General features: G+C 38.1%; 1 protein-coding gene and 1 long non-coding RNA gene across 8 annotated transcripts in view; one reads left to right on the top strand and one right to left on the bottom strand.

Moving 5' to 3' along the window:
• Positions 1 to 6,698, top strand: part of KIF23 (kinesin family member 23) — a 34,324-nt gene extending 27,626 nt beyond the window's left edge. For 2 of the 7 annotated variants that reach the window (XM_036840806.1, XM_036840796.1), the window contains 5 exons: positions 190 to 501; positions 4,346 to 4,428; positions 4,621 to 4,699; positions 5,331 to 5,401; positions 6,123 to 6,698. In XM_036840806.1, the coding sequence (XP_036696701.1) occupies positions 190 to 501; positions 4,346 to 4,428; positions 4,621 to 4,699; positions 5,331 to 5,401; positions 6,123 to 6,138 (561 nt within the window). In that variant the 3' untranslated portion in view covers positions 6,139 to 6,698. Of the gene's footprint in view, positions 1 to 189; positions 502 to 3,272; positions 3,504 to 4,345; positions 4,429 to 4,620; positions 4,700 to 5,330; positions 5,402 to 6,122 lie in introns of all 7 variants that reach the window. The other 5 variants (XM_036840824.1, XM_036840817.1, XM_036840776.1 and 2 more) reach the window with 4 other exon arrangements.
• Positions 1 to 21,000, bottom strand: part of LOC118889177 — a 34,510-nt gene that overhangs the window by 2,504 nt on the left and 11,006 nt on the right. Inside the window, exon 2 of the long non-coding RNA XR_005018433.1 lies at positions 3,815 to 3,929. This is a non-coding gene — a long non-coding RNA (uncharacterized LOC118889177). The remainder of the gene's footprint in view (positions 1 to 3,814; positions 3,930 to 21,000) is intronic.

Genomic DNA, 21,000 nt, shown 5'->3' with positions numbered 1-21,000 from the left:
ATTATTGTATTTCTCAAATTTCTATTTACAAATATTTTAAAATTTAGTATAAACACAAATTTAGTATAAAAGTTAGTAATTTAGTACAAAAATTATCATGTTGTCTTCCCGTGCTAAATATTATAGAAAAGTAATGAACTGTTTCACTTTTTCAAGTCTTGCTCATTAATTTCTCTTCAATTTTTTTAGCCTTCTAGTAACTATATTGCTCAGATTTCCAACGGCCAGCAACTCATGAGCCAGCCACAGCTACATAGGCGCTCTAACTCTTGCAGCAGCATTTCTGTAGCTTCCTGTATTTCGGAATGGGAGCAGAAAATTCCTGCGTACAACACACCTCTCAATGTCACATCTATTGCAAGGCGTAGGCAGCGGGAGCCAGGACAAAGTAAAACTTGTATCGTGTCAGACAGAAGGCGAGGGATGTACTGGACTGAAGGCAGGGAGGTGGTTCCTTCACTCAGAAATGAGATAGAAATAGAAGAGGATCACTGCAGCAGGGTTAGTGCCAGTATTATTTTAAAGCATCGTAGCAATAGATTTTAATCTTCTGTGTTTTTTTAACTTGGTTCAGAAAGTTCAACGGAAAGATGGGTGAGCTCTAATATAAACAAGGTCTAATTTTTCTGTTAGTTTGAAAGATCAAATCACCCTGAAATTGAGGCCTAGCTCTTCATCTGAAAAAGCCTAAACCCATCTGGCACAGAAATACTGCCTCGTGTTCAGTGAAAGCAGGTCAGTGGGGCACATCCCAGAGTCACATGTGCTTTTCAGCTGCATAAACTGATGAGCACCCACAAAGCCAGTGACTGAGTGTCTTAGAGCACGTTTTACATTTCTGATTTTGGTTTCTCTTCCCCAAATTAGACTTTTTGCTGTTTTCGAACTTTCATTTTTAAAATTGCTTTCCCAGACTTTTATTTTGAAAAATAGATTTGTAAATATTTTTTTTCTTGAACCTTTGACAGTAAGTCATAGACTTCGTGTCCTACATAACCACAATCTTCATCACACCTAAGAAAGCGTTAACCCTGAAAAGTACCTTCTAACATACAGTTCATGTTTACATTTCCCCAGTTGTCCCAATAATGGCTTTTCTTTTTTCAAACCTTGGTCCTATCAAGGTGACATTATATGTGGTTATTATCTCTCTTTAATCTCTTTCAATATAAAATAGTCCATCCTCCCCTTTTTTGATTTTCATGACATTGACTATTTTTTGAAGAGCCCAGGCCAGCTGTTTTATAACTGCTGAAGGAAGGTTTCCATCTCCAATACATTGCTTTTAATCTCAAGGCCTTTATTTCAATTTACAAGGGCTCTGCCTCATTCAAGGGTGTTTGTTTAAACAAAGTCATGTCTATATTTTCTTCTTAAGGATTAAGGTAAAGTTTTCCTTTGAATCTGAGTAAGTGGACAAAGTTAATACTGTGAATTTACATTTAGTAAAATTTTAATACATCTCTTTAAGAATTTTTCTTCTAAACAACTTAATCTTACAGTAAACATTTGCTTTAGATTTTCTTGTTGTATAATTTAGGGTGCAGAAAAATTTCATTCAGGTGGCCTGCATTCCTGATTATTAAGGGATGATGATGAATTACAAGGTATTTTACCAAGGCAACAGATAATTCTAAAATCGCTTAAGTTCTTTACTTTGCAGATTTTGCTTTAAACCCTTTTAGGGAGCAAATCATGGTGGCTGGTCTTTCTGATCAACTCTAATAAATCCCCCTTATTTCATGCAAGTCTATAGACTGAAAACTATTCAAGGCCTACTTATGCCTGGTCAACATTAATGTAATATCTAATTTGGCTATGAGATATTTAAGAGGATTTACTAGAGGTCCTTTAACTTCTTCATTTGAAATCAAAATCTCTTTAGAAGTGCAGCAGAGAAAAGTTTAGGCTAGTATCTATGCATCTAGGTTTTTTGGTCAAAAATTAGGTCAGGTGGACTGAATTTATACTTCAGTGAGGAAGAAATTTAAAATATCATTTATTTCATAAATGACAGTAGAATGTAAGGACTGTCATCTTTCCAAAGCTTGTCTCAGAATGTATTTATTGCTAAGTGTGTTTGAGAAATCCGTCACCTTTGCTAAATGGTAGGACATGAGAGCCACATTCTTCCTTTTCAACATTAAGCTATTTTAAGAATGGGAAGTTTCCTGCTTGTTGTGAGGTTTGGGCATCCATAGTGGCAAACTCTATTGCCCATGTTTTAGTATCCTGATTTGTCACTAGTGCTTCATTTGTTTCTTGTACAGGGAAAAACACTTCAGTTCTCCGTATACGCATTTTAAATTAGATGTTCATACTTGACCAGCTTTGAAGGATTTGGGCTGTGGCAGACTGTTTCATTTCCTTTCAGTTTTGTAAACAGAAAGATGTTTGCAAAGTTACAAAGAAACTATTAACTATGTTCTGTATGTGATTTTTTTTTCCCCCTTAGGCTGAATGTGCTAAATTTAACTGTCCTAAAGTTATATAACATTTTACTGGAAGCATTTAGTTTTTCATTGTATGATAGAGGCTGATTTGACAGTATATTCTTTATCTAGTTCTTGGAACCTTTATGAAACGCTTGGGGGAAAAAAGTTGGTATGTTTTAGCCATTACTGTTTTTTGAACTTTTCAAAAAGTTCTGTTTTGAGATTTTTTAAAGTACTCAGAAGTATTTTATTTACATTCTTTTAATCATTTTATACACAAGGTTCTCATTATACCTTATGTTCTTTAGCATTCTGTAGTCTACAGCTCCATCAGCTTTGGGGAGGGTCCTGGTTTGTAATAGGAGTATTTTCTCTTTTGTTTAGAGGCTTAAGATATGTTTAGGGCTTCTGCTGATCTTTCTGAAGCTTTTAACATAGTCATGGACCTAACAGATTACCTCACAATAACAGGCACAAATACTGGTTTTTGATTAAGAATGCAAAATGAATTACTTGTCCTGAATACCACCTATGCAGGAAAGACTAGCGGCATGACCAGAACTTTTCCTTCCATTCTTTGTTGAAAGGGAAGCTCCCTAGTAGAATATATAATACATATACACAAGCTGGTGTTAAAAGATGTTCGTTGGTTTTGTTTAAATACAAAGAGAACATTTGAATTGCCTGAGTAACGTTTAGCTTTTGAAAAGAAAGGTTCATGCATTTGTTTTGATATTGTCACCAACTAATGTAGCCAAAACTGCTGCACTTCTAATAGCACCCTTAAATTAATTCTGGGTTATGCTTGTTTCTTGATTCCTCTTTCAACCTGATCAGAATGCACCACCAGTTCGTCTGCGACACAGACGATCACGCTCTGCGGGAGACAGATGGGTAGATCATAAGCCTGCCTCTAACCTGCAAACTGAAACAGTCATGCAGCCACATGTCCCTCATGCCATCACTGTATCTGTTGCAAATGAAAAGGCACTAGCTAAGTGTGAGAAGTACATGCTGACCCACCAGGAACTAGCCTCCGATGGGGAGATTGAAACTAAGCTAATTAAGGTAAAAAATTTACACAAGAGAAGAAAATATTCAAAAAGTCAACTGAACAAAAAACCATTTACTCTTCCTCTGATGACACACAGGCAGTGTCAACTGGAACTTAAATGGGTATTTGATAAAACCTCTTTGTTTGTTAGAAAACTAAAGTAACTACTTAGATTATGAATCTGCTAAATTGGAACTAAATCTGCTCCTTTCCGTCAAATGACGCTTAGAGTCTCAGATTTGTTAGAGGAACTCCAGAGCTTTTAATTAATATGTATTTTGTTTTAACCCTTACTTAAGAAGTAAACCAAACAAAGAACTCCTACCTTTGACTGTACTGTTACTTGAGGGAATTCCCTGGCAGTCCGTGGTTAGGACTCTGCGCCTTCACTGCTGAGGGCCCGAGTTCGATCCCTGGACCAGGAACTAAGATCCCACAAGCTGTACAGTGCGGCAAAACAAAAACAAAAACAACTGTACTGTTATTTGAATATGAGAGGAGGGGTACATCCAGAGAAGAAAGTATATTGCCTTCTAACATTTACAAATTTCTGACAGATTTCTTGATCTCTAGTGTAGTTTTTAAATTATAGGTTGAATAAAAAGGAATGTTATTTTCTGCAATTAAGAATGCTACTAATTATATTGCATTGGACTTCTTTTGTTTAGTGAGAGATATGTACACAAATCCTTAAAGTATTTTAACGGTACAGACCCAGCAGTCCAAGCACCATCTGGTTTTGTGGATGGGAGTTTCCATAAAACAGTAGAGTCTTAAACATACATATGTATTTCAAATTAAATTTATCCTTTGGATGTATAAAAAGTGTAATGGTGACCTTCTCTCTTGGCTGTAGGGTGATGTTTATAAAACAAGGGGTGGTGGACAATCCGTCCAGTTTACTGAAATTGAGACTTTGAAACAAGAATCACCAACTGGGTGAGTGATCATCAAATTCCTTTCTTTAGAGGGCTGTCATTTTCTTAGCTGCTCATTCTTGAGGAACAGACTAGCCTGTAAAATGTATCAATTCTCTGAAGGAGTATATATGGTATTTCCCGATTTCTAATATATTTCCTGTTCTTAGATACAAAAAATAACTGTTGCATTGTGTTTTCCCTTTTTCTGTAGTCGAAAACGAAGATCTTCCACGGGAGCACCTGCCCAACCAGATGGAACAGAGTCTGAATGGACCGACGTAGAAACAAGGGTAGGAGGACGAAGTATTTGCTAGGGATGTCATATTTGAAGCCCTACAGCTGTAGCTTTTCATGCTCTTTGAAACAAACAACTAAGGTCTGATCCCACATGGCCAGTGCAGCCTGTAGGCCTGTCCCCAGCACAGCTGAGAAGGTATTTGTATTTCTGCTCTGGTTTTCCTGGAGCTCTTCAGTGCAAAGCCCGTTTTGAGTGTAGAGGGATAGGGCCCAAGAATCCAGTCAGAGAGCATCACCCTAGAATAACAAGAATGCCCATCAAACTGATGGGAATCTTCTCAGGAGAAGAACTTCCCTGTGCAACTGTTAACTCCTGAGGAGAGATTCACATAAAGATCATGGGAAGGTGGGGGTCAGCCAGCCAAGCTCTAGCCTTTGCCACTTTCTTCTTCCTGATAGAAAATGAGGAGATTTACCTGTATGATCTCTAAAGACCCTTCTACCTCACAATTTTTGTGGCACATCAAATAAATTTCAAGTACCTGATTGGTATTTTAACATACGTATCTGCACTGGACTAGAAAGCAATGTTGGATTTCACCTTGGTTGAATCTATCTAAATAGGTCTGTTTAATAGACTGCTGAGAGGAGCTAATCTTTCCTCTTCTGTGGTTTTTCTCTCAGTGTTCTGTGGCTGTAGAGATGAGAGCAGGGTCTCAGCTGGGGCCTGGGTATCAGCACCACGCACAACCCAAGTGAGTACCGACCACGTGTGGCCTTTCTCTCTGTGTTTTCCCTCCCCACCACCCCTTCTCCCTACCAACCACTTTTTTTTTTTTTTTTTTTTTTTAGAGGACCTATGTGGTTTTTGTTTGCCTGTTGGAATATCTGGGCCCTACTGGCAGACTGCACTAGGCAGTAGCAGTGCTGAGAACCCGGGGGCGGGGGTGGGGGGTGCTGAATAAGAGCAATTAGAGCTGTAAGAACATTCGCTCTTGTTCCTGTTTTTGCCTGTGCTCATAAAGTTTTCAGAGGCTGAACTGAGATCATCTATGAGGAGGGGAGGCTGGAGTCAGGGATGACAGCTCCTCGTGTAATTCATTCTTTCCTAATTCCCCTCTTGTTACAGCAAAAAGTGTTTGCTAAAATAAAACAGAATGGCAGAATTTATGGCCCATTTTTCTCCCCATATTAATCAAACCCGCTGCTTTTCAAATATCTACCTATACAGGTCCATGTGTCCATTTTTGACACACGTATTCCTTAGGCAGTTTGGAAAGTCAATGCAACAGGATAAAGATGGAAAGTTCTGTTTTTTAAATTTAATACTAGATAAGCATATTTTATAAGTTATTTGCTTTCTTTGAAGGACTTTTAACTCTTCCCATGATAAAACAGGAATTCTCTCAAAGCCCTCCTAAAGGTTCATTGCAAAATTCAGCACTAAATGCTGGTTTTCATTTTTTTTCATTTTAGGCGCAAGAAACCATGAATTGACAGTCCCAATAACAAAAGAACATTTTCATTTGTGTTGGTGATGTCTCCAAAGCAATACCAGAAGGAGTCTTCTGAATGAATCATCTTGTAGAACTCTAGCTTTGTTGAATACCACAGACCTCAGATATATCATCATACACTGGCCTACATAAAGATTCCCCCATGGCTCCAAAGATATCTAGGATTCTACAAACTTTTTTTATATTATACACCTTGCCATATTTAATATTAATAGCAGAGAAAGACCCCTCTTTCTCATGCCGTATGAACTTTTTTATAATGCTATTTTTTTTGTATATTTCTTGTATACTTATAAACTAATTCATGCATGTATTTGTCTTGGGTGATTAAGGAAGAATATATCTAGATCACGCTTTGCTTTTTATTGTGACTTTTCTACTTCTTGTCTGAATGTTTCTTAAGGGTTTATAAACAAAACAAATGCTGCTATTGATTAGCTGCAAGAATGCACTTTAGACATATATTTGACAATTCAAACTTTCAAAATAAATAAAGATGTCAGAGACTGGCCAATACTAAAACCATTTTAGGAAGGTGTTCTGAATTTTGTATGTATGTACTTTCTGACATTTAGATATACCAAAAGAATTGAAACAAAAAGCACTAAGAAATACAAGGTTGTGTGATAGTAATTTAACACTTAGTCCCAGAACCTAGCATTGTGCCTTGCATTTAGCTGGCACATTTGTGGGATGAATTAAAAGAAAGCACTAGAAATTTCTCTCACCACGTTGATACTTGTTTCAGCATGAAAAGGAACAGCTTCAAAAGGGGCTATTTCCTCTGCTGAAAACCAGGAATATTCTCCCAGCCCACTGGGTGTACTGCAGCCCCTGGGCAATCCTTCACACACAGACTGTGTTTGATTTGGAATCTTCCTTTTACTTCATTCAACTTAGGGTTTCAAGCCCAGCACTCATCAGTCTCCAGGTATGAAAATTTTAAATTATTGATATTATACCCAACTCACATGCATAGATATAAGGTAGAGGAGCAAGCGATGGCAGCATCACGGCAGTGTGAGTTGTAAATAAAAGAGGGAAAAAAACGGAACTAATGGGTCGTTCATAACTGAACAAAAGTACCCCTGTACATTACACCAGAACATCCAAAGGATTTCTACCGATGAGGCCTTCGGAAGGTTAGGTGGATGGACCTTGGAGAGGGCTGCAGATCCAAGGGAGCTGCTGGGCCTGCCTCAGCCCCACTTGCGGTGGGCGTGGTGGGAAGCTAGACTGGAGAGTGCAGCACCGGGTGGACAGGAGGTCCAGCCAGCCCGACAGAACCAGGCACACTGTGGGGAGCGGGACGGAGACCAGGTTGGAGGCAGAGGAGGAGCAGGAGCACACTGGGCGCCCACTGCCAGGGACAGAGGCCTCTAAGGGGCTGCCTGGCTGGTCACAGCTGGACGAACCTGTTTCTCTCCAGCAGCACGAATTCCTCAGGAGCCACCTCCCTGACGAGTGGAAGTGGAAAGAGGGAGACAAGAACAAAGGGCACTGAGGTATCTCACTCCCTGCCGTCTGCCTCAGATTTCAGCAGGAGGTCCATGCATGGCCCTCTGGGGGCTCCCCGCAGTGGAGGCTCTCCCTGCCAGGCTGTGGGCAACCACAGGGGCTGAGCCCACACGTGCCCACTCTGCTGCCAGCTTTTTTACAGGCACTCCCTAGCACAGCCCCAGAGCCAGCTCAGGTAGAGAAACCGAAAACTTGAGCTATGGTGCCACCTTCTGGAGAATAAAAGCAAGGTTTCTAATTGCCAGTGTTGAACAAAGTAAGCAACTAATAAAAGAAAAATGTGGCAGGGGCACATTTTACCAAGCACTATGAAAAATCACGGTGATACGGTATCACAATGAGAAAAACAATAATTCTCCAGCAACTGAACCCGAAGGCACAGAATACTGTGATCTGATAAAGAATTAAAAACAGCTGTGATGAAGGATTTATTTGCTGAGCTACAAGAAAACTCAGGCAATTCAAGAATATAGAAATAAAGTTACTGAATGTAAGGTGTTGTTTACCAAATATACTGAAATTTTTAAAAAGAACCAGACAAATTCTGGAGCTGAAGAATTCAATGAATGAGATCAAGAATGTATAGAAAGCTTAGGAAATAAGGCAGATGAGATCTGGGAAAGAATCTGCAACTCGGAGGGTAGAAATTTAGAAACGACTCAGGAGGAGAGAGAACTAAGATTTTTAAAAAGTGAAGAAAACCTACGAGAACTCTCATATATGACGAGAAAATAAATATAAGAATAATGGTCTACCAGAAGGAGCAGAGAGAGAGAGGGGAGCAGAGAGTGTGTATTTAAAAAAATAATAGCTGAGAATCTCCCAAGCCTGGGGAGGGAATTGGATATAAAAGTCCAAGAAGCTAACAGGACACCCTATTATCTCAATGCAAAAAAACCTCCAAAACACACTATAATGAAACTGTCAAAAATCAAAGAAAAAAAAGAAAAAATCTTAAAGGCATCCAGGGGTTAAAAAAAAAAGTAACCTACAAAGGAATCCCCACAAGGCTATCAGCGGATTTCCCAGCAGAAATTCTACAGGCCAGGAGAGAGTGGAATGACATATTCAAAGTGTTGAAGATAAATACAGCCAGCCAAGAATACTTTATCCAGTAAAGCTGACCTTCAGCTATGAAGGAGAAATAAAGGCTTTCCCAGACAAACAAAACCTGCCATGCAGGAAATGCTGAAAGGAGTTCTTCAGCTGAAACAGAATGATGCTAATTAGTGACATAAAAACAAATGAAAGTACACATAAAAAGAGGTAAATTGGGACATCTAAAGTATAAAAGGGGAGGAGTAAAAATGGTTGAATCTTTATAGGTGAATGAAACCAAGGTGCTATCAACAGCATGAAAAGAACTATTTTACCTATGAGATATATTATAAGCCACAAGGTAACCACAAAACAAAAATCTAGAGGCATGAAACATTAAAAAAAAAAAAAGGGTGGGGGTGGGGGGAAGACTGAGCAAATCACTAAGGAAAACCACCACTTTACAAAGGTAGAAACAAAAAAAAAAGAAAGGAGACAGAAAGGAGTGATACCAATAATCACTTCAAATATATGATATCACTTATACGTGGAATCTAAAAAAAAAAAAAAAAAAAGGATACAAATGAACCTATTCACAAAACAGAAACAGACTAACAGACTAAGAAAATAAACTTCTGGTTACCAAAGGGGAGGGATAAGTTCACAGTTTGGGATTGACGCATCCACACTACTATATTTAAAATATCTAAAATGAAAAGACAACCCACAGAATGGGGTTTGTAAATGATGCTACCCACAAGGGATTAATCTCCAAAATATACAAACAGCTCACGCAGCTCAATATCAAAAACAAACAAAACAACCCAATCAAAAACAACCCAAATCTAAATAGACATTTCTCCAAAGAAGATATACAGATGGCCAAAAAGCACATGAAAAGATGCTCAACATCACTAATTATTATTAGAGAAATGCAAATCAAAACTATGAGACATCACCTCACATTGGTCAGAATAGCCATCATCAAAAAATCTACAAATAATATATGCTGGAGAGAGTGTAGAGAAAAGGGAACCCTCCTACACTGTTGGTGGAAATGTAAACTGGTACAGCCACTATGGAGAACAGTACGGAGGTTCCTTACAAAACTAAAAATAGAACTACCGTATGACCCAGCAATCCCATGCCCAGGCACCTACCCAAAGAAAACCATAATTTGAAAACATACATGCACCCCAATGTTCATTGTAGCACTATTTACAATAGCCAGGATATGGAAGAAACCTAAATATCCATCAACAGAGGAATGGATAAAGAAGATGTGTACATATATACAATGGAATATTACTCAGCCATAAAAAAGAACAAAATAATGCCCCTTGCAGCAACATGGATGGACCTAGAGATTATCATACTGAGTAAAGTAAGTCAGACAGAGAAAGGGACTTCCCTGGCGGTACAGTGGGTACTACGAGCTCCCAATGCAGGGGGCCCCGGTTTGATCCCTGGTCAGGGAACTAGATCTCTCATGCATGTCGCAACTAAGAGTTTGCATGCCACAACTAAGCGTCTGCATGCCGCCACTAAGAAGTCAGCATGCCGCAACTAAGAAGTACGCATGCTGCAACTAAGAGCCCACATGCCACAACTAAGACCCAGTGCAGCCTAAATAAATAAATATTTAAAAAAAACCCAGAAAGACAAATATCAGATGATATCACTTATATGCAGAATCTAAAAAAAAAAAAAAAAAAAGGAAACAAATGAACCTGTTTACAAAACAGAAAGACTCCCAGACTTAGAAAACAAATTTATGGTTACCAAAGGGGAGGAATAAATTGGGAGTTTGGGATTGACATATACACACTACTATATTTAAAACAGATAACAACAAGGACCTATTGTATAGCACAGGGAACTCTGCTAAATATTCTGTAATAACCTAAATGGGAAAAGAATTTGAAAAAGAATAGATACATGTATATGTATAACTGAACTACTTTGCTGTACACCTGAAACTAACATGACATTCTTTTTTTATTAATTAATTAATTTTTTTTTTGGCTGTGTTGGGTCTTCGTTTCTGTGCGAGGGCTTTCTCTAGTTGTGGCAAGCGGGGGCCACTCCTCATCGCGGTGCGCGGGCCTCTCACTATCACGGCCTCTCTTGTTGCGGAGCACAGGCTCCAGACGCGCAGGCTCAGTAGTTGTGGCTCACGGGCCCAGTTGCTCCACGGCATGTGGGGTCTTCCCAGACCAGGGCTCGAACCCGTGTCCCCTGCATTAGCAGGCAGATTCTCAACCACTGCACCACCAGGGAAGCCCTAACACAACATTCTTAATCAACTACACTCCAATATAAAATATAAATTAAAAAAAGACTAAATCAGGAAAAAATAGAAAATATGAACAGATCAATAATAGCCAACTAGATTAAGTCTGTAATAATAAATAAATAAATAATAAATAATAATAAATAAATAAATAATAAACTAGATTAAGTCTGTAAAAATAAATAAATAAGTCTGTAAATAATAAAAAAATAATAAATAAAATTAAGTCTGTAATAATAAAAGTCTGTAATAAATAATAAATAATAAAATAATAATAAATAATAATAATAAATAAAGTCTGAAATAATTTCTCCCAACAGAAAAAACCCCAGGACCAGATGGCTACACTGGCGAATTCTACCAAACATTCAAAGAATAATCAACATCAATCCTTCCCAAACTCTTACAAAAATTTGAGAAGGTAATACTTCCAAACTGATTCTATTGATATGAGGCCAGCAATACCCTGAAGCCAAAGCCAGATAAGGACACTACAGAAATGAAAACGATAGTTCAATATCCCTGATGAATATAGGAACAAAAACTCTCAACAAAGTATCAGCAAATTGAATTCAAGAACTCTTAAGAAGGATTGTAGGGCTTCCCTGGTGGCGCAGTGGTTGAGAGTCTGCCTGCTAATGCAGGGGACACGGGTTCGAGCCCTGGTCTGGGAGGATCCCACATGCCGCGGAGCAGCTGAGCCCGTGGGCCACAACTATTGAGCCTGCGCGTCTGGAGCCTGTGCCCCGCAACGGGAAGGGGCCGCGATGGTGAAAGGCCCGCGCACCGCGATGAAGAGCGGTCCGCGCACCGCGATGAAGAGTGGCCCCCACTTGCCGCAACTGGAGAAAGCCCTCGCGCGAACTGAAGACTCAACACAGCCAAAAATAAATAAATAAATAAATAAAGTAGCTATAAAATTAAAAAAAAAAAAAAAAAAAAAAAAGAAGGATTGTACACCATGACCAAGTGGGATTTATGCCTTGTATGCAAGGATGGTTCAACATATGCAAATCAATAAACATAATATATATTCATAAAATGAAAGATAAAAGTCACTTGATCATCTCAATAGATGCAGAAAAAACATTTAACAAAATACAACATCCTTTCATGATAAAAACCTTTAGCAGATTGGGTATAGAAGGAACATACCTAAACATGATAAAGGTCATGTATAACAAATGCAAACCTAACATTATACTCAATGGAGAAAGACTGAAAGCTTTTCTTTTAAGATCAGGAATAAGACAAGGATGTCCACTCTCACTATTCTTATTCAATATAGTATTGGAAGCCCTAGATAGTGTAACTAGGCAAGCCAAAGAAATAAAAGGCATCCAAATTGGGGAAGAATAAGTTACTCTTCCTGTATATAGAAATGCAGGTGATATGATCCTGTATAAAGATAATCCCAAAGACTCTACTAAAAAACTGTTGGAACTAATCAATGATGTCAGTAAAGTTGCAGGATACAACATCAACATACAGAAATTAGTTGCATTTCTATACACTAAGGAGAAAACATATGAAAAAGAAATGAAACTATCCCATTTGCAACAGCATCGAAACAGTAACATACTTAGGAGTAATTTTTTTTTTAAATTTTTTTGGTTGTGCCTCGTGGCATGTGGGATCTTAGTTCCCTGAACAGGAATCAAACCCACACCCCCTGCAGTGGAAGTGCACAGTCTTAACCACTGGACTACCAGGTAAGTCCCAGGAATAAATTTAACCAAGGAAGTGAAAGATATGTACAACAAAAATTATAAGACTGCTGAAAGAAATCAAAGAAGACACAACAAATAGAAAAATATCTGTGCTCATGGATCAGAAGAATTAATATTGTTAAAATGTCTATAATACTCAAAACCATCTATAGATTCAATGCAATCCCCATCAAAATATCAACAGTATTCTTCACAGAAATAGAAAAAAAATCCTAAAATTTTTATGGAACCACAAAAGACCCCAAATAGCCAAAGTAATCCTGAAGAAAAAGAACAAAGCTGGAGGTATCACACACTTCCTGATTTCAAACTGTACTACAAAGCTACAGTAATAAAAACAGTATGGTACTGGCACAAAAATAGACACATAGAGCAAGAACAGAATAAAGAGCCCAGAATTAACCCCAGCCTATATGGTCAACTAATATTCAACAAGGGAGCCAAGAGCACCCAAAGTGGAGAAGACAGTTTCTTCAACAAATGGTGCTGGGAAACTGGATTAACATATGTTGAGCAATGAAATTAAACCCATACCTTACATCACTCACAAAAATTAACTCAAAATGTATCACAGACTCAAACATAAGATCTGATACTATAAAACTCCTAGAATGAAACATAGGGAAGAAGTTTCTCAACATTGGTTTTGGCATTGATTTTTTTGGATATGACAACAAAAGTACAAACAACAAAAGCAACAAATGGGAGTACATCAAGCTTAAAAGGTTTTGCACAGTAAGGTACAATTAACAAAATGAATAGGCAACCTACAAAACGAGAGAAAATTTTTACAAACTATGTATCAGATAAAGCGTTAATATCCAAAACATATTTAAAAAACTCATACAACTCAATATCAGAAAAACAAACAAAAAACCCCAATCTGATTAAAAAGTGAGTAGAAGAACTAAACAGACATTTTTTCAAAGAATACTTTCAAATGGCCAATAGGTTCATGAAAAGATGCTCAATATCACTAATCATCAGGGAAATGCGAATTAAAATCACAGTGAGCTCACCTCATGCCTGTTAAGAATGGCAATCATGGGCTTCCCTGGTGGCGCAGTGGTTGAGAATCTGCCTGCTAACGCAGGGGACACGGGTTCAAGCCCTGGTCTGGGAAGATCCCACATGCCGCGGAGCAACTAGGCCCGTGAGCCACAACTACTGAGCCTGCGTGTCTGGAGCTTGTGCTCCGCAACAAGAGAGGCTGTGACAATGAGAGGCCCGCGCACCGCGATGAAGAGTGGCCCCCGCTTGCCGCAACTAGAGAAAGCTCTCGCACAGAAACGAAGACCCAACACAGCCAAAATTAAATAGATAAATAAACTAAAAAAAAAAAAAAAAAAAAAAAAAAAGAATGGCAATCATCAAGAAGACAAGAGGTAACAAGTGCTGGCAAGGATGTGAAGAAAAGGTAACCCTTACGCACTGTCAGTGGGAATGTAAATGGTGCAGGCACTATGGAAAACAGTATGGAGGTTCCTCAAAAAATTAAAACTAGAACCACCATATGATCCAGACATCAAAGATAAATAATAAATAAGTACTTCTAGGTATCTATCTGAAGACAACGAAAATGCTACCTTGAAAAGATATCTACACCCCCATGTTCACTGCAGCATTATTTACAATAGCCAAGACATGGAAACAACCTAAGCATCCACCAATGAATGAATGGACAAAGAAAATGTGTTATATATAATAACAATGGAATATTATTCAACTATAAGAAGGAATGAAATCTTGCCATTTGAGACGACATGGATAAACCCTGAGCACATTTTGCTAAGCGAGATAAGTTAGAGAAGTACTGTCTGATGTCACTTATATGTGGAATTTTAAAAAGCCAAACTTGTAAAACTCGAGAGTAATATGGTGGTTACTTGGGGATAGGAGGTGGGAGGACAGGAAAGATGTTAAGTTTACTTGCAACAAGTATAAATAAGCCCTAGAGATATAACGCACAGTACAGTGAATATAGACAACAATACTGTATTATAAACATCAAACTTCCTAAGAGACTAGAACTTGATTATTCCAACTAGTAAAAAGAAAGAATAATTATGAAATGTGATAGAGGTGCTAAGTATTGCTACAATGGCAATATTATAATATATAAATGATCTAACTATACATTATAAGGTGTTGAACACCTTAAAATTACACAAGGTTATATGTCAAATATATTTCAATAAAAAATGAAAAGTAGATTTTTGCAATTGTAAAAAAAAAGAAAGCACTAGATAATATAATTTGCCACTGAATTCACAAATTCAACGAATTGCCTGACAACCATAATATATATGTATTAAGTATGCTCTTCTAGACATTTCAACAAAAAACAAGGTTGGGGGACAACATAAATTAGAAGTACTATTGAACATCATGGCGAAATATCCATTCTTATCTGGGTGAACATACATTTTTCTATAAGTTAGTTTTTTTTTTTTTGAGGCTGAACTTTTTTATTACTAAAATTATAGTTTATCTGTTTTTTATTAAGAGTGAAGGCATGATATTAGTCCTAGCCAAACGCAGATTCAAAGGTTAAGGAAAAAGACAAAATCCACTTTCTTGTCACTAATAGTATAGTAGTAAGCAGTGTCATAGGTGTGTTTCTAGAAATGCTTCAGAGCACCTCTCTCAATAGATGCTACTGTATTTCATCTTTCTATTTCTTGACTATTTTTATTTTTTTTAAATATCATATTGCTTAGTCTTTTGAAATACTTTTTTTTTTGGCCATGCCACGTGGCTTTTGGGATCTCAGTTCCCTGACCAGGGATCAAACCCGGGTCCCAAGCAGAGGTGTGGAGTCCTAACCACTGGACCACCAGGAAATTCCTGTGAAACACATCTTAACAGGAAGTTTTTACTATGATACGGGAACGTGGGGTAGTAGAATTTGTCTGAACAGTATGTTGAATCTAGTAAGCCCCTGAACTACACAAAATAAAGGGAAATGCATGGGCAGTTGATGTTTTGCTTAAATAGCTCTCTTAAATAGTCATGAAGAATAGCTGTAGTTAATTGGATGCTCAGTCTCTGATGCCCTGTAAAGGTGTTATTTATCATTTACAGGTGAAGAAATAGATGGAAAGAGTTAATGACCCGCTCAAGGACCCCCCAAAGTCATAAATGATGGAGCTGATTTTTAAACCCAAGTCTGACATCAAAGCTGTTAACTACTTTGCTAATGACTGTGACTCATTTTTATAGTTTAACTAAACATTTCTTAGCCCTAGTCAATTTCACCTGATAATTTCTGATGTTTTACAAAACAGGACTAGTTTTTAGTCTTTTCTTATTGGTTTGTAGAACTTTATATATCCTTTGGGTACTCTGGGCCTCATATCTTCTCCCAATCTGACTTTCTTTTCCCACTTTGGTTATAGTATTTTTTTTAAAAAAACCTAAGGGACTTCCCTGGTGGTCCAGTGGTTAAGACTCCACGCTCCCAATGTAGGGGGCCCGGGTTCAATCCTCCCCGGTCGGGGAACTAGATCCCGCATGCCGCAACTAAGAGCCTGCATGCTGCAACAAAGATCCTACATGCCGCATCTAAGACCCGGTGCAGCCAAATAAATAAATAAAACCTTAATTTTTAGAAAAGTTTAAGACTTACAGAATAATTGGAGGATAGTATAGAGAGTTCCCACATATCTCACAGCTAGCTGTCCCTATTTTTTTTCTTTTTAATGATATCTTTATTGAAAAATTTTGAAATTTACTGAAAAAGTCATTAATTTTAATAATCTCTTTATCTTCTCTATTTGATGAGACACTGTCAACACTTCTTCCTTTGTTTAAGCATGGTTTCCTTTGGTTCTTTGAACATTATTTATAATGGCTACTTTAAGGTCTTTATTAAATCTAATATGCGATTGTTCTCACTGGCAGTTTTTGTTGCCTATTTCCCCAAACACGTAGGTTTTTCCTTTCTTTGTATGTCTTGCATTCTTTTTTTTCCCTTTGGAAACTAGACATTTCAGGTAACACAGCAAGACTAGGTATTGGTTCTGTGGCTTTTTGCTTATTTGTTCAGTGATTGGCTTGATGAGTCTAGTGAAGTCTGTCGCCCCCACACTGCGAAACAGCTAACGTTGCTCTTACACGGAGCAGCCTTGAGCATGCACAGTCACTCTGGGATGGCAGTGATTTCGGCAGGGCTCTCTTTGACTGTTTCTTTCCCTGGCCACAACCAGCGGTTAAGCCCCACTGATTGACAAGCTGCCCCTACTTTTTAACACACCAATATATTTGTTACAATTAATAAACCAGTATTGATATATTAACTAAAGTCCATATTGTATTTAGGTTTCCTTCGTTTTTACCTAATATCTTTCGTCTTTCCCAAAATTCCAGGTAGGAAACAATACTACATTTAGTCATTGTGTTTCCTTAGGCTCTTCTTGGCTGTGACAGTTTTTCAGACTTGGTTTTTCAGACTTTTGGCTTTTATCGGGTTGGCCGAAAAGTGCCTTCGGTTTTCAAGTAAAAATAAAAGACACGTTTCTCATTTTCACCAAGAACTTTATCGAGCAACATATTCACCCTTTTGTTCCACTACCTTCTGCCATTTTTCAGGCAACTTCATAATTCCATCTTCCCAAAACTTTTTATCTTTTTGAGCAAAGAACTGTTCTGGATGCTTTTTACAGTCTTCCAGGGAATTGAAATTTTTTCCATTAAGAAAATTTTGTAAAGACCAAAATAAATGGAAATCCTGAAGGTGCAATGTCTGGTAAATATGGCAGATGAATCAGAACTTGCCAGCCAAGCTGTAACAGTTTTTTTTATTTTTAATAAATTTATTTATTTTTGGCTGCGTTGGGTCTTCACTGCTGCACGCAGGCTTTCTCTAGTTGTGGCGAGAGGCGGCTACTCTATTGTGGTGCGTGGGTTTCTCATTGCAGTGGCTTCTCTAGTTGTGGAGCACAGGCTCTAGGTGCACGGGCTTCAATAGTTGTGGCACATGAGCTCAGTAGTTGTGGCTCATGGGCTCTAGAGCGCAGGCTCAGTATTTGTGGTGCACGGGCTTATTTGCTCCATGGCACGTGGGATCCTCCAGAACCAGGGATCGAACCCATGTCCCCTGCTTTGGCAAGCAGATTCTTAACCACTGTGCCACCAGGGAAGTCCACAACCTGTAACAGTTTTTGCCTGGTCATCAAAGAAACATGTGGTCTTGAATTATCCTGATGGAATATTATGCATTTTCTGTTGACTAATTCTGGATGCTTTTCATTGAGTGCTGCTTTCAGTTGGTCTAATTGGGAGCAGTACTTTTTGGAATTAACCGTTTGGTTTTCCACAAGGAGCTCATAATAGAGCACTCCCTTCCAATCCCACCAAATACACAACATCACCTTCTTTGGATAAACACCAGCCTTTGGTGTGGTTGGTGGTGGGCCATTTCGATTGACATAACCAAGCTGGTGCAAATGATTTTCAGTGCTTGATTTGGGTATTTTGAGTATGTCGGCTATCTCTCTTGTGGTATAATGTTGACTGTTCTCAATTAATGCCTCGATTTGATCACTGTCAACTTCAATTGGTCTACACGACCATGGAGCATCATCCAGTGAGAAATCTCCAGCATGAAACTTCGCAAACCACTTTTAACGTATTCGGTCAGTCACAGCACCTTCTCCATACACTGCACAAATCTTTTTTTGCGTTTCAGTTGTGTTTTTACCTTTCTTGAAATAATAAAGCATAATATGCCAAAAATGTTGTTTTCTTCCATCTTCAATATTAAAATGGCTACACAAAAATTCACCAATTTTGATAAATCTTTTTTTAAATGCATGCTGATATTTCAACTGTCACATACAATCTAACAAAACTGTTTTGAATGAAGTTAAAGACAACTAAGTGCTACTAGAGCCATCTTACGGAAAAAAACTAATGAACCTTTTGGCCAACAGAATAGTTTTCAATTTTAATGTTATCAAACACATAAATCTTTTCCTTTCTGTTCTGTGTCTAATGAAAATTTTCATACACATATCACAGAAAAACTCCTATGTTTTCCTCTAAAATTTTATAGTTTTGCTTTTCACATTATGTATGGTATGAGGAGGGAATTAAAAACATTCTTTCCCCACTCCCATACAGATAGAAAACTAGTTGTCCCACTGCTGGTTTTTGAAAAGGTACTCTTCCCCCCTAACCACCTCTTTCCCACTTATAAAGCCATACCTCTGACCTTACCAAGTTCCCTTACAAATAGAGTGTATGTCTGGGTTCTCTGTTCTGATGGTCTGCTTATTTGTATGTCAATAACACTTTTAATTAATTCCGTATGTATTTATCTGAGTACCTCCTATGTGCCAGGCACTGTTTTAGGAATAAGAAATGCAGCAGTAAACCACAGTTTGTGCCCTCAGTGAAATTTACATTAAAGTTAATCCTCCCTTATAACGTAGAAAGCTATTAATGGCCTTTGATCCTTCCATTAAAACTTAAGGTCAATTTGTCAAATTCCACTGAAAAGCATAATGGAATTTTGATTGAAATTACACAATTGGGAGAGAATTACCCACTTTAAGATCCTTCCGGACTTCCCTGGTGGCACAGTGGTTAAGAATCCTCCTGCCAATGCAGGGGACACGGGTTCGAGCCCTGGTCCGGGAAGATCTCACATGCCACGGAGCAACTAAGCCGTGCACCACAACTACTGAGTCTGTACTATAGAGCCCGTGAGCCACAACTACAGAATCCCTCACGCCTCGAGCCCATGCTCCACAACGAGAAGCCACCACAACGAGAAACCCATGCACCACCACAAAGAGTAGCCCCCGCTCGCCGCAACTAGAGAAAACCTGCGTGCAGCAACCAGGACCCAACGCAGCCAAAAATAAATAATTAATAATAATAATAAAAAAAAGATCCTTCCATCTGTGAATATATCACTCTTTTTAGTTTGCTTTTGATGTTGTTCCATAAAATTTTACGACTTTTAAAATGATGGCCATCCACATCTTGATTTATTCCTAGAAACCATATGACTTTAATTGCTATTGTATGAGGTATATATATATATTTTTTAAATTTTTTATTTATTTATTTTTATTTATTTATGGCTGTGTTGGGTCTTCGTTTCTGTGCGAGGGCTTTCTCTAGTTGTGGCAAGCGGGGGCCACTCTTCATTGCGGTGCGCGGGCCTCTCACTATCGCGGCCTCTCTTGTTGCGGAGCACAGGCTTCAGACGCGCAGGCTCAGCAACTGTGGCCCACGGGCCCAGCTGCTCCGCGGCATGTGGGATCCTCCCAGACCAGGGCCCGAACCCGTGTCCCCTGCATTGGCAAGCAGACTCTCAACCACTGCGCCACCAGGGAAGCCCCTGAGGTATATTTTTTAATATTGTATCTTCTAATTGACTTCTGCTGAGTACAGGAATGCTGCTGGGTTTTGTATATTAATCTTGACTCTAGTAACCTTGCCAAACTACTTATTAATCTGAACTGTTTGTCTATGGAACCTCTTGGAACTTCTGGGTAAACAACCATATCATCTATGAATAATGAAGTTTACGACTTTCCAATTTTAATACTTTTTCTTATCTTCCGGAGATGGCTAAACTCTAAAATAGTAATTGGAACTGAAGCAGAGAAAGCAGGCATCCTTTTCTGTTCCTGATTTTAAGCAGTTTGTTTCTAAAGTTTCATCATTAAGTATGATGTTTACTGTACATTTTTGGTAGATACCTTAGGATATGGAAGTTACCTTCTAACCCAGTTTTCTACAATCTATGGGAATAGTTACTTAATTTTATCAAGTGATTTTCTGAGTCTATAAGAAGTTCATGTAGATTTTCCTCTTTGTTAATGAATTATTTTTAATAGATTTCATTATGTTGAACTATCCTGTTTAGTAATGATATACCGTATTTTTACATACAGTACAGATTCAGTTCATTAATTTTTTGGCTTTTTCCCCCCAGTTTGAGATATAACTGACCGTAATATTTTATTTTGGAATGTGTTTACATTCATAACTGAGACGAGCCTATAATTTACCTTTCTCGCACTCTAAGGTTCAGGTTTTGTTACTACGGTTATAAAACAACTTGTGGAACAAAGTATTAATTTAATTCAAAAAGTATTTCTTATACAGATGGCCAATAGGCACATGAAAAGATGTTCAACATCGTTAATTATTACAGAAATGCGTATCAAAATTACAATAAGGTACCACTTCACACTGGCAGAATGGCCATCATTAAAAAATCTACAAATAACAAATGCTGG

This window comes from Balaenoptera musculus, chromosome 2, assembly GCF_009873245.2.
Source record: "Balaenoptera musculus isolate JJ_BM4_2016_0621 chromosome 2, mBalMus1.pri.v3, whole genome shotgun sequence".
NCBI lineage: Eukaryota > Metazoa > Chordata > Mammalia > Artiodactyla > Balaenopteridae > Balaenoptera > Balaenoptera musculus.
This window is presented reverse-complemented; position numbering and strand designations above follow the sequence as displayed.